At 45.4% G+C, this 14317-nt stretch overlaps 1 protein-coding gene across 2 annotated transcripts in view; it reads left to right on the forward strand.

Moving 5' to 3' along the window:
- MARCHF6 (membrane associated ring-CH-type finger 6) overlaps nucleotides 1-14317 on the forward strand; it is a 124934-nt gene that overhangs the window by 74117 nt on the left and 36500 nt on the right. For both annotated transcript variants that reach the window (XM_050937412.1, XM_050937413.1), the window contains exon 18: nucleotides 2405-2542. In XM_050937412.1, the coding sequence (XP_050793369.1) occupies nucleotides 2405-2542 (138 nt within the window). The remainder of the gene's footprint in view (nucleotides 1-2404; nucleotides 2543-14317) is intronic.

Genomic DNA, 14317 nt, shown 5'->3' on the forward strand with positions numbered 1-14317 from the left:
TCGTGTAGCCACGTTATGCCCATTGACATAATAAAACAGCTCAACGAGCAGTGGTAGCTGTGTCGGCTGGAGAGCACTTATGCTAGCAAAATTTACATCGCTCAGAGGGGTGTTTTTTCACACCCCGGAGCGATAAAAGATTTGCCAACTTAAGTATATTTTTCCACTGTATGCATCTAATGAAGTGGGTTTTAGCCCACAAAAGTGTATGCTCAACTAAATTTGTTAGTCTGTAAGGTGCCACAAGTACTCCTGTTCTTTTTGCTGATACAGACTAACGCGGCTGCTACTCTGAAATAAGTGCTAGTGTAGACAAGGCATAATTGTACCAGTTTCACCATTACCATTGTACCACTTTCACCATTACTTTGACATTGCTTTCAGGCATGTAGAAGTTGAACAAAGTATTAGTTTTACCCCATAGGCTAGTTACCCCGTAGGTTATCATCATGCTGTGGGTGGAGGTGGAGAGGAATAGGGCTGTTGATAAATTGCAGTTAACTCACATGATTAACTCAAAAATTAATTGCACTGTTAAACAATAGAATACCAATTGAAATTTATTAAATATTTTTGGATGTTTTTCCTCATTTTCAAATATATTGATTTCTGTTACAACACAGAATACAAAGTGTATACTGCTTACTTTATATTATTTTTATTACAAATATTTGCACTGTAAAAATAAAAGAAATAGTATTTTTCAACTCACCTCATACAAGTACTGAGGTGCAGTCTCTTTATCCTGAAAGTGTAACTTGCAATTTTTGTTACATAACTGCATTCAAAAACAAAACAATGTAAAGCTTTAGCTCCTACAAGTCCACTCACTCCTACTTCTTGTTCAGCCAATCGCTAAGACAACAAGTTTGTTTACATTTACGGGAGATAATGCTGCCTGCTTCTTATTTATAATGTCACCTGAAAGTGAGAACAGGTGTTCGCATGGCAATTTTGTAGCCAGTGTTGCAAGGTATTTACATGCCAGATATGCTAACCATTCGTATGTCCCTTCATTCTTCAGCCACCATTCCAGAGAACAGCTTCCATGCTGAAGATGCTTGTTAAAAAAAAAAAAAAAAAAAAAAAAAAGTTAATTAAATTTGTGACTGAGCTCCTTGGGGAAGAATTATATATCTCCTGTTCTGTTTTACCCGCATTCTGCCATATATTTCATGTTATTGCAGTCTCAGATGATGACCCAGCACATGTTCATTTTAAGAACACTTTGACAGCAGATTTGACAAAATGCAAAGAAGGTGCCAATGTGAGATTTCTAAAAATAGCTGCAGCACTTGACCCAAGATTTAAGAATCTGAAGTGCCGTCCAAAATCTGAGAGGGATGAGGTGTGGAGCATGCTTTCAGAAGTCTTAAGAGCAACACTCATATGCTGAAACTACAAAACCTCAACCACCAAGAAAGAAAATCAGCCTTCTGCTGGTGGCATCTGACTCAGACAATAAAAATGAATGTGCATCGTCTGTTCTGCTTTGGATTGTTGTTAAGCAGAACCCGTCATCAGCATGGACACGCCCTCTGGAATGATGGTTGAAGCATGAAGGGATATATGACTCTTTAGCGTATCTGGCATGTAAATATCTTGCAACACCGGCTACAACAGTGCCATGTGAACGCGTATTCTCACTTTCAGGTGACATTGTAAACAAGAAGTGGGCAGCATTATCTCCTGCAAATTGTAACCAAACTTGTTTGTCTGAGTGATTGGCTGAACAAGAAGTAGGACTGAGTGAACTTGCAGGCTCTAAAGTTTTACATTGTTTTATTTTTGAATGCAGTTTTTTTTGTACATAATTCTTCATTTGTAAGTTCAACTTTCATGATAGAGATTGCACTACAGTACTTGTATTAGATCAATTGAAAAATACTATTTTTTTACAGTGCAAATATTTGTAATAAAAATATAAAGTGAGCATTGTACACTTTGTATTCTGTGATGTAACTGAAATCAATATATTTGAAAATATAGTAAACATTCAAAAATATTTAAATAAATGGTATTCTATTGTTTAACAGTGTGATTAATCGTGATTAATTTTTTAAGCGTGATTAATTTTTTTAAGCACTTGACAGCCCTAGTTTGTTTGTTTTTCCTTGTTTGTTTTTACAATGTTTTTGGAACACTTCAAATAACAGAAGATATCTTTCCTAAAGACTTTTCATAAAACTGGCTGATTACATTAAATTCCTAAACACTACTAAAAAATCTTGGCTGTTAAAGTCTAAGAATTGTCTGTGATGGAATCCTACTTAGCCATTGCTGTTCGTTTAGTCAGATATTTGGTTATAATAGTTTTGGTTTGTTAAAAGGTTTGTAGGAAATTCATAAAAATTTAGAATAGTCCTTATATGTTTGCTGCCTCGTTCTTTCCCATTGTTTCTAGTGATGCTCCAGTGAGTGAACTTTCTCTGGAGCTGCTTTTGCTTCAGGTGGTGCTACCAGCTCTGCTTGAACAAGGACACACGAGACAGTGGTTGAAAGGTCTGGTACGAGCATGGACTGTTACGGCTGGGTACTTACTGTAAGTGTAAACAGCCAATATCATTTATGTGGCTTGTTACTTTAGCCTTTTTAATATGGAAGAAATGTATTCTTTGGCTAGATACCGAAAGTGGAGCATTATGGATTACTTGATACATAAATGTGTGCATAGCGGAGATGCATGAAAATTTATATAGAACAAATTATTGTTCAGTGAATCCTTGAACGTGTATTGCAACTTGAGAATATGCCTTTGCAATTAATTGTATTTACTGCACTAATACAACTTTCGCTTGGTAAAAAATGATATAGCTGACTCTGAATAGCAATTTCTATTGTCCCTGTTTCTGTGTTTTGCTTTCCATTATGTTTATCTGTTCGGAATGAAATTTTTGTTGCTTTCTTCTTCCATAGACTCTTTGGAAAATATGAGCAAAATTAATGTGTACCTCTCTGGTGCTATTTAATCCATGCAAGAAATATAAATAAATCCACCCTGAAAACCCTCCTATGTGAGGGCATAAAGGTTGGAGTGGCTGCGACCCTCCTTCAGTTCTCTCTTACTATCCATGACAGAGATGGAACTTGGACAGTGTCCTATGGGTTATAGTTTTTTTGAGCTTCGATCTTAACCCTTTTGTGAAGAAATAACATTTCACTTTCTCTTTCATTGCTCACGTACAGAAAAAAGTACGAAGAGATTCTCCTACACAACATCTCCGTACAGAAGGGTGAGGCACTTCACACCGACTGCCAGTATGGCCTATTGTAAACCCACAGGGTTTAAATCTAGTCCATTGTGCGACAGTCGTATGTCCTTAATCAGTGGTCTCAGCAGGTGTTTTTTTCTCCCTTGGAAGAGCATATCACCCAACAAGTGCTTCATCTGCCACTTCTTGTCTCACACCTGAAAACTGAGAGATGTGTGTTTTGGAATTAAGTCTCTTGAAGCAATCTTTAAAGGTCTTATATGATCTTGGAGAAGAGACATCCTCCGCTGGAGACAAGGAGGCTATATACAGTAAGTGTTTTGGTAACCAGACACCATGCCTCTGGTTCTAGTAGGCAGAAATCTAAAATGGGACCATGGAACTGGCACCATGTGTGCATCAGTACCGACTCTGGGGCAGAGAGACCTGGCACCCATATCATCCACTTTGGATGCCAAGCAGCATACCCCCCACCATGCATAAGCACAGCTCAGAGCTTGCAACAAGCTCATTTCATGAGAAGGACTCATAGCATTCCTCCAAAGGCAGGTCTTCTAAACCTTCATTAGCGTTGAGGGATGGGAGCAAAGCATTGGCTGTGAAAGACTCTGGAGACCACAGTACTGATGCTGATGTCAACACCACTGGTGCCAATCAGTGAGCCTTTCCCAATATGAAGATGTGCCTTTGAGGAACTGCTTTTGCTGCTTGTTTTGGTACAAGCAGAATCAGTACTGGTCCCATATCTAATGGCACGGCTGGTCCTGGAGATGTATTTCTCCTCGCCATGTCCAAGCCACTCCTCCCTGAATTTGAGCATGGGATCAGACCAGAATAGTTCATTAAGAGGGGCTCTGGAAGTGTCCCATATCTGGCACTGATGCACAGCTGACAGTGGACAGGCCAATCACAGCCTGGCCAGTAACTGCACAATTTACCTTTGTGGCCCTGTTGGGGCCCACCTTCCCAGAGTGGAGACCTATCGTGTGTCTGGGAAAAGCAGGTCTCACTCTTCATCTGGCATCAATAGTCAGATCCCTGTCACAGGACCCGAGAAGTGTCCTTGTGAGGTAATGGCTTGGGAAACACTCCAGTTGTCTTCCCCACCTAATCCTCCTTTTTTCCAAATGAAGCTGTTGCCTTGACCCGACACCAACCATCAATGACTTTAGGGCCTTCCAGACCTGCTCCTGAGGATAGCTTGCTGGAATCTTGGACTTTGAGGCGACCGTGATCTTAGGTTTGTTCTCTGTTCAATATCCTCAACCCCAACTGGGACTGTGCTACTAATCATAGTATATTGAACCCAGCAAAAGGGTTGTGGCACACCTCAGCCTTGCTTTCCCCTACTTCAAACTGAGTATAAAAGTGTTATCAAGTCCCATCCAAAGGCTTTGAACTTTCTTATAAGCATCAGACACCAGAGTCGCTTTTGGTGTCTGTGGTCTAGGGAAAGACTAGATCCACCACAGATAAGGACACCCCCACCGCCCTTTCCTCCCCCGAAACTGAACTACTTTGGCCAAAAGGCTTACTCATCAGGCCTCCCTCCAGCGCCTCACGGGAAGCTACTGGCCCTGTTGGCAAAATAGTTTTCTGATGTGGGCAAGGGTGACCCCATTCCTATTAAGGCTCCTGCAAAATTGTAAGGAAGAGCTGAGACATACTGTCAAGGAAGGGGCAGGTAGTAATAAGAACAGTGCTACAAGCCACAGTGGATGAGTCAGATATGACCAATTGATTCATAGCTACAGTAGTCCAAATGCTCTGCGCCTCCTTGTTATAAATGTCTAGGATTCCAAAAGAAGTCCAGGTAATGAGAGATGACCTACCCTTCAGGGCATGAAGCTCTTTAGCAATTGGACTGATCAGGCATTCCTTTCCCTCAAAGATTTGAGAGCAATTCTGAGATCTTTAGGGATGTACTATCCCACACCTTAAGTAAGCCCTTCTGGGATCAGCTCCCACAAAGACAAAGAACACAGTCTTGTTCCCACAATTGTCAACCAGAATATTTGCCCAGAAAGAAATCCTGTTACACCAGTAGTCGCCTGTTGTCCTCCATTGTACAACAAGCCTGCTCTGAGTCAGCAGGTTTGACAGGAGTATTCAGAGTCAGTTGTGTCGAGCCTATACTGCAGCCAACTTTCAGGAATCGCTTTTCCCCTCTTCTGTCAGTTGTGCTCAGAGATTAGATGAAGAATTAATGGTCATCACCATTGCCCATGGCTACCCCCATCCAATTCGTTTCCTTGTCCCCTTCCTTATTTCAGGGATCTTTCCTCAAGAGCCTGTTACAAAAAATGCCCCATAGGTTTCCAGTTGCTGCGAAGACATACCCTGAGTCGTCGTGCAGACCTAAGAAGTGTTTCTCTTCCACTAGTGATCCATACACAACTGAGTTGAAATTTAATTGAATCATAACAAGACAAGGAAGGCCTGATCCTGCAGACTCCGTACGTTCAAACTGTCAGGGATTCCATCCAGACCTGAAGTCTCAGCACCTGACAGCCTGGATATTGAGTGGTTGAGTGCCATGGAGAACCAGGAAATCCTGACGTAGAGCAGAATACTGTGCAAGAGAAACTTACTCCTCCAAATGAAAAGGATAATCAATATGCACAACCCACCATGGCCTAAACACATTGCACGCCCTGATATCAAAGATTCTGGACTATTTGCTGCAGTTAAAACATTCTGGACTTTCATTTAGCTCAAAGTTAATCTAGGTGCAGTCTCTGCATATCATCGACTGATACATTTGGTCTCAGTCTTCTCTCATACCGATGGTATGCCAATATGTCAAGGGCCTAATGCATGCTTACCCACTGGTCAGAAGACCTGCTCTGGTATGGGACCTCAACATCATCGTTCTAAAGCTTGTGGACTACTGCATTCACCAGCTTACTCTCAGAATGGTGAGCGAACTTCAGACAGTCATGGTGGAACACCTGTACTTTTATTTCCATAAAGACACAGTGATACTAAAACCTCATGCCAAATTCCCAAGGTGATTTCCAAGTTCTGTTTAAACCAACCTGTGTTCTTCTTCTCAAGACCTCATTCCACATGAGGGGAGTAGAAACTCTACACTCTGGACAAACCTAGAGTTCCATGATGTTATATTCATAGCTGTGGGGAAGAATAGAGGATTTTCTTCTATTTATGGCCACAGTTGGCTGCTTCAAGAGCCAAGCTGTTTCATAGAATATCAGGGTTGGAAGGGACCTCAGGGAGGTCGTCTAGTCCAACCCCCTGCTCAAAGCAGGACCAATTCCCAGAAAGATTTTTGCCCTAAATCCCTAAATGGCTCCCTCAAGGACTGAGCTCACAACCCTGGGTTTAGCAGGCCAATGCTCATAGACTCATAGACTCTAGGACTGGAAGGGACCTCGAGAGGTCATCGAGTCCAGTCCCCTGCCCTCACGGCATGACCAAATACTGTCTAGACCATCCCTAATAGACATTTATCTAACCTACTCTTAAATATCTCCAGAGATGGAGATTCAACAACTTCCCTAGGCAATCTATTCCAGTGTTTAACTACCCTGACAGGAACTTTTTCCTAATGTCCAACCTAAATCTGCCTTGCTGCAGTTTAAGCCCATTGCTGCTTGTTCTATCATTGGAGGCCAAGGTGAACAAGTTTTCTCCCTCCTCCTGATGACACCCTTTTAGATACCTGAAAACTGCTATCATGTCCCCTCTCAGTCTTCTCTTTTCCAAACTAAATAAACCCAATTCCTTCAGCCTTCCTTTATAGGTCATGTTCTCAAGACCTTTAATCATTCTTGTTGCTCTTCTCTGGACCCTCTCCAATTTCTCCACGTGCATAGTTCAGACCACTGAACTATGAACTCCCTCCTTCATTATGAAGATGCAACTGATACTCCTCATTCACACCATCCTAAGTTAATATTGCTTACCATTCACCTACAGTGACTAATGCTCAAAGAAGGAATGGTTACTAACTCTTCAGTAATTGTGATAGTTTGATTTGTTATAATCAGTGTGGATCCCATGACCTACTCTTCATCCTCACTTTTTTCCAAGTCCTCAGCAGTCACTCATGGGCTTTGAATTGCAAGGGAACTGAGTGGGGATTACTTCCACTCCACCTTTTTATGCCTTTGCACAGAAGATCAGGGAAGCTAAGGGCATGTGTGTGGCCTCACTGGACTCTATTTGAAAGATTCTGAGCTTGCACACATGCACGTGGACCTAAGAATCCATACTGACTACAACATCTCAAAGAACCACAGTTACTGTAGGGTAAGGAACTGTTCTGTTTTAGTAGTTTTTGACTGTTTCATAATTTGACTTAACAAAGTGTACTTGCACTCCCCAAAGCCTTTACTGCTCATTAAGGGGCATGCACATAATATTTCAAGTTTGAAGGTTTTGTCTTGACTGAATTATTCTTATGGAGGCTTGAGAATGACATGAAGAATGAGATACTTTCTTCCTCATTGCAATAATCTTTTCAGTTTTTCATGCATGAAAAACAAATGAGATTTTTAGCTCCAACTTAATAGAAGAATTCACCTTCTGATACAGTCAAAACATGGATAACTCATCCCAAAGATGAATACCAATGGGAAGTAGGCGATGGAGGGGAGAACCAAGTTGGGCGGATAACAATGGGAACTGTTACGCATCTTCAACTGTTGCAGTTACTAGTAGAGATGGCTCTAAGAAACATTCCTTCAGCCACTTTTTAAATAAGCAAGGGTGAAAAAAACTTAATTACCATTTTTAAATCCACATTCTGATGGGGTTATCAGAGTTGTCTGAAGCTTGGAGCTTTATGTAAGCAGTCATTTGAGGAGGAGGTTTTGCTAGATTTGGGGGTGGGGAATGAAAAATTGCTTCTGAACATACGTAATAGGTATTTGATTTTAGCAGACCCCAATAAAGTCCTGCCAGTTAATGACATTGCATAACAGAGATGGCATCCCTCTCTACGCAGGTTCACTGATACTGGATACTGATGCTCTCAGACTGCTGTGAGGACAATTTTGAGGGGTTTTGTAGCTTTTTTAAATATTGAAACTTATTAGGGATAGAAGAAAATGTATACCTGTAGGGAAAACACTTTAGAACCTGTGATTTCTTTTGTCCACAAATTCTAAACTGCTGTTCAAAGGTTAAGACTATAAGAAACAGCCATACTGGGTCAAACCAAAGGTCCATCTAGTCCAGTATCCTGTCTTCTGACAGTGGCTAATGCCAGGTGACCCTGGCAAACAGAGGCTTCTGGCAATCAGAGGTTAGAGACACCATCCCTGCCCATCCTGGCTAATAGCCATTGAGGGACCTATCCTCTATGAACTTATCTAGTTCTTTTTTGAACCCTGTTATAGTCTTGGCAACATCCTCTGGCAAAGAGTTCCACAGACTGACCGTGCATTGTTTGAAAAAAGTACTTCCTCCTTCTTTAAGTGCATGCTTGTATCAAATCCAGTTAGGTGAGTGCGCTCGCCCCTTGCACGACTGTCGGAAACTTTTCCCTAGCAGCTACCCATTGGGCTGGCCGTGGAGCCCCCCTGGAGTGGCACTGGTATGGCACTTTATATGCGACCCTGCCAGCCCGGCCCCCGTTCAGTTCCTTCTTACTGCCAGTGATAGTTGTTGGAACAGTGGTCTCTTACTTGCAGGTGTCCCACTAATCCCTAGCCCTTCTGCTAATCACTGTATATAATTACTCATTCGCCTAAAGCAACTCCTTGTGGAGTCAGCCCTCCATCCGCAGCAGGACCAGGCCCCAAGCACCTCAGTGCACAGTGCTCCTCCTGCGGTGCCGAGAAAGGACTCGGCACACCAACCCAGGAGCCACCGGTGCCCCAGGCCCCAGAAGTGCTCTCCCTGGCACTGCTCTCATTCACTGGCTGCCCGTAAGAAACAGACCAAGGGGAAGTCCCCTCAGCGGCCTGCTATGGGTACTACTGCCCCGGAAGGGGGATGGTTCAGGGAATGGGCCTCAGGCCAGGCACAATCATCACAGGCCCCTGTCTCTCCTGGAAGCACTGCTCTCCTGGACTCACTGCGGCTGCATGTGGGGGAAGTTATGATGTCTTCCACCCTGGACCCTTTCTAAGCCGCTAGAGGGCTCATTGAAATGACGGCATCTTAAGTCTACTGCTACAAGGAATAAGCCGCCACTCCTTCGAGGCCCAGCACCGTCCAGAGGCAAGTCTGCCATGTTTGGTCTGTCTGCCCCCTGACCCAGATCTCAGCGCTGCTCTGAGTCCCAGCGCCATGCCTACGCCTCGCACCGGTCTGACTCGCAGCATCAGTTCAACTTGCGGCACTGGTCCCGCAGCCTCAACCCTCGGAGCTGCTCCCGCTCGAGGTGGTCGTCGGCGGATAGGTCATGGTCCCACTCGAGGTCTGGGTCCCGCTCTGTGACTTAGTGGCACCGTTGTCTGCACGCCACTCACCTTCTGGGCATCGCTCGACAGACTGGCACTGCTCCACTTCGGCAGCATCCTCGATTGCAACACCGCTCCTTGCCTCGGCGCGGCTCCATGTCGCAGCACCGCTCTATTTCACGGCACCGCTCCACATCCCACCATCGCTCCCTGGAGCGTTACCACTCAGCACCGATTGACATTGAGGCCTCGCTATGCTTCACGGCATGCATTCGGTCCATCAGAGGAGGATGTCTCCAGTGCAGTCTCACACCGCTCCCCATTGGCTATCCCGCTCAAGATTGCTCTGCCTGCACTCAGGCAGGGCATTGGGGCCATCTGAGGCACCCAGATCAGGGCCAGTGAGCCTAAGGCAGGACTCTTCAGTGCCCCAAAGGCAGCCTTAGTGGCAATTCTGGACCCCTTGGGCATATCATCAGGCCCAGGGTGCCCCTCCTCTCATCCCACCGCCTTCCCGTTCGGCATCTCGCCTCCCAGAGGCAGTTCTCAGCCGCCTGCCCCAGGACCCTCCACAAAACCTGGACACAAGCCCATATCTGCCTGTGCAGGCTACACCCGATGCTCGTGAGGACCCGGTCCCCAAGGATCAAGAGGCCACCATGGAACTGGTCCTGCCGGTAGCTTCTTCCTCATCATCCCCTGATGAGGCAGTGGCAGGCACTTCAATGTCTGGGCCACCACCCATGGATTACAGGACCCTGCAGGAACTCCTCCGATGAGTAGCCCTGAATGTGAACCTCCAGGTGGAGGAAGTGGTCGACAGGAGGACCCTATGGTATGATATCCTAGCACCAGAGGGTACCTCTAGCGTGGCCTTACCCATTATAAAAACTGTTCAATCCAACACTAAAACTATTTGGTAAACGTGTGCCTCCATTCCTCCTACAGCCAAGGGGGCTGAACATAAATACTTTGTTCCCACTAAGGGATATGAGTATCTCTTCACCCACCCACCCCCATGCTCTCTCATGGTGGAGGCAGTGAATGAAAAAGAGAGGCAAGATCAGCAGGCCCTCGCACCCAAATCAAGAGAGACTAAACGGCTTGATTTGTTTGGAAGGAGAATTTATTCCACGGTGGGGGGTCTCTCTCTCAGGATTGCCAATCAACTCCTTTGGGGCTGCTCCTGGAATCGCAGGTACAGATAGTCAGAGACACTTTCTAACGATTAGGTATCATTCTCAATGTCAACAAATCAGCTCAAAGGATAGAGTTCATCGGAGCTGTTCCGGATGCAACTCAAGTGAAAGCATTCTTGCCCTCTCGCAGATAATCAGCAACGTTTGCAGTATCCCCCCACCACCACGGCAAGGCAGTGTCTCAGCTGCTAGGCCATATGCATTCTGCACTTACGTGATTCAACATGCCAGGTTACGACTCAGGCCCTTGCAAGCGTAGCTTGCGTCTGTGTATCGCCTGGGCAATGACAGTCTGGACGTGGTGCTGACCATCCCTTGGCACACTTTCGATTCCCTATGGTAGTGGCTGGATCCTCCGCGTGTCCTTTCCACCCACCCCAGCCCACCTTGTCTTTAGTCACAGACGCATCCACATTGGGCTGAGGAGTGCATCTCGGAAGCCTGACAACTCAGGGCTTGTGGCAAGTAGAGGAACTGGCTCTACATATCAACATCAAAGAACTCAGGGCAATCTGCCTCGCCTGCTAAGCTTTTCTGACTCGCTTGCAGGGCCACTGCATAGCGGTATTGGTGGACAACACCACAGCCATGTTTTATATAAACAGGCAAGGCAGAACCCACTCATTTCCTCTCCGTCAGGAAGCCCTCCTACTGTGAGAATTTTGTCTAGCCCACTCCGTCCTTCTCCAGGCCTCATACCTGCCAGGTGTTCAGAACATGCTGGCAGACAGTCTGAGCAGACGTTTCCTCATGCACGAGTGGTCAATTCACCTGGACATAATCCACGCCATCTTCTGCAGTTGGGGGTTTTCCTAAATCGACCTGCTTGCCACATGGGCCAACAGCAAGTGCCCAACCTTCTGCTCTTTCAGGAGTCTCAGCCCAGGCTCGATCACAGATATGTTCATGATTCCATGGCCCGGTCAGCTGCTATACGACTTCCCGCCATTCCAGCTCATCCACAAGGTGCTTCTCAAAGTCCGCAGGGACAAGGGGGAGATCATTTTGGTGGTCCCAGCTTAGCCTTGCTAGTGCTGGTACCCCACCCTCATGGACTTAACCGTACCAGTGCCTGGATTGACACCTTTCATTCCTGACCTCATTACACAGGACCACGGTTGCCTCCTTCACCCAGACCTTCAGTCTCTCCACCTCATGGCCTGGAGAATCCGTGGCTGAACCAGGCAAAACTTGCCTGTTGGGATCCAGTGAGGCAGGTACTTCTGGAGTGCTGCAAGCCATCTACTAGAGCCACATACAGGGCAAAATGGAAGAGGTTCTCCAGCTAGTGCACCCAAAGGCAGGTGCTCCCACTCCAGGCTCCCATCGCTTGTATCCTGGACTATCTTCTGTACCTGAAAGACTGGCATCTGGTGTTTGGTTCTCTCAAGGTCCACCTTGTGGCCATCTCGGCCTTTCACCCAGGCGATTCTGAGCGTTCAGACTGGAGAAGATACATCCCCGATGAAGCCCCCCATCCCAGCCTGGGACCTTAACCTAGTTCTCTCACACCTCATGGGTGAGCCTTTAGCTTCTTGTTCACTCCTCTACCTCTCTTGGAAGGTAGCTTTTCTGGTGGCTATCAACTCAGCATGACGTGTGTCTGAACTACGGGCCCTCACCTCTGAGCCTCCATACACTATCTTTCATAAGGACAAGGTACAACTTAGACCTCATCCAACTTTCCTTCCCAAGGTGGTGTCCCACTTCCATATTAGCGTGGACATCTTCCTGACAGTCTTCTATCCAAAGCCGCACAACAGCCCTCAAGAACAACAGCTGCACTTGCTGGATGTTAGGATGATACTCGCCTTCTATATCAATCGCTCAAAGCCGTTCCGAAAAACAACCCAGTTGTTCATTGCAATAGCAGAGCGGATGAAGGGTTTGCCAGTCTCTTCCCAGCAGATCTTCTCCTGGATCACAGTGTGTCCAGGCTTATTATGGCTTAGGGTATGTCTACGCTATGAAATTAGGTCGAATTTATAGATTTCGATTTTTTAGAAATCGATTTTATACAGTTGATTGTGTGTGTCCCCACTTAAGATCATTAAGACCATTAAGTCAGCAGAGTGCATCATCAGTACCGAGGCTACCGTCAACTTCCGGAGTATTGCACTGTGGGTAGCTATCCCACAGTTCCCGCAGTCTCCGCTGCGCATTGGACTTCTGGGTTGAGCTCCCAATGGCTAATGGGGCAAAAACATTGTTGCGGGTGGTTCTGGGTAAATGTTGTCAGCCCTTCCCTCCTGTGTGAAAGCAATAGCAATAAATCGTTTCTCACCTTTTTTCCTGGGTTACTTATGCAGACGACATACCACGGCAAGCATGGAGCCCACTCAGCTCACCATCACCATGTGTCTCCTGGATGTTGGCAGACGTGGTACTGCATTGCTACACAGCAGCAGCTCATTGCCTTTTGGCAGCAGATGGTGCATTACAACTGGTAGCCATTGTCATCATCTCCTGAGTGCTCTTTTGGCCGACTTCGGTGAGGTCGGTCGGGGGCGCCTGGGCAGATACGTGTGCTCCTGGCTGTCTTCGGTGAGGTCGGCCGAGGGCGCCTGGACATAAATGGGAGATGATGATGGCTAGCAGTCATACTGCGTTGTCTTCTGGCGAACAGGTAAGGCTTGGAAGTCACCCAACTGGAACTGATATGAGCAAGCACTCGAAGAAGAAAAAATGATTACTCACCTTTTGTTCTTCAAGATGTGTTGCTCATATCTATTCCATTCCCCCCTACCTTCCCCTCTGTCAGAGTATCTGGCAAGAAGGAACTGAAGGGGAGTTGGGCCGGGAAGGTCATATATAGAGTGCCATACCGGCGCCACTCCAGGGGGCTTCACACCTGGCCTGATGGGTAGCTGCCAGGGAAAAGTTTCCAACAGCCGTGCATGTGCACACACCTAACTGGTATAGATATGAGCAACACATCTCGAAGAACAACAGTTACAAAAGGTAAGTAACCATTTTTTTTGTTTGTTTTTAAACCTGCTGCCTATTAATTTCATTTGGTGATCCCTAGTTCTTGTGTTATGTGAAGGAGTAAATAACACTTCCTTATTTACTTTGTCCACACTAGTCATGATTTTATAGACCTCTATCATATCCTCCCTTAGTTGTCTCTCTTTCAAGCTGAAAAGTCCCAGTTTTATTAATGTCCTTCTACAGAAGCTGTTCCATACCCCTAATCATTTTTTGTTTCCCATTTCTGAACCTTTTCAAATTCCAGTATATATTTTTTGAGATGGAACAACCACATCTGCATGCAGTATTCAAGATGTGGACGTACCATGGATTTATATAGGGGCAATATGATATTTTCTGTCTTATTATATATCCCTTTCTTAATGATTCTCAACATTCTTACAACTTTTTGTCAACTGTCTGAAATGGGCCATCTTGACACTACAAAAGTTTTTTTTTCCTCCTCCTGATAATAGTTCATCTTAATTAATTGGCCTCTTCGAGTTGGTATGGCAACTTCCACCTTTTCATGTTCTCTGTATGTATATATATTTTCTTACTATAT

This window comes from Gopherus flavomarginatus, chromosome 2, assembly GCF_025201925.1.
Source record: "Gopherus flavomarginatus isolate rGopFla2 chromosome 2, rGopFla2.mat.asm, whole genome shotgun sequence".
NCBI classification, from domain to species: Eukaryota; Metazoa; Chordata; order Testudines; family Testudinidae; genus Gopherus; species Gopherus flavomarginatus.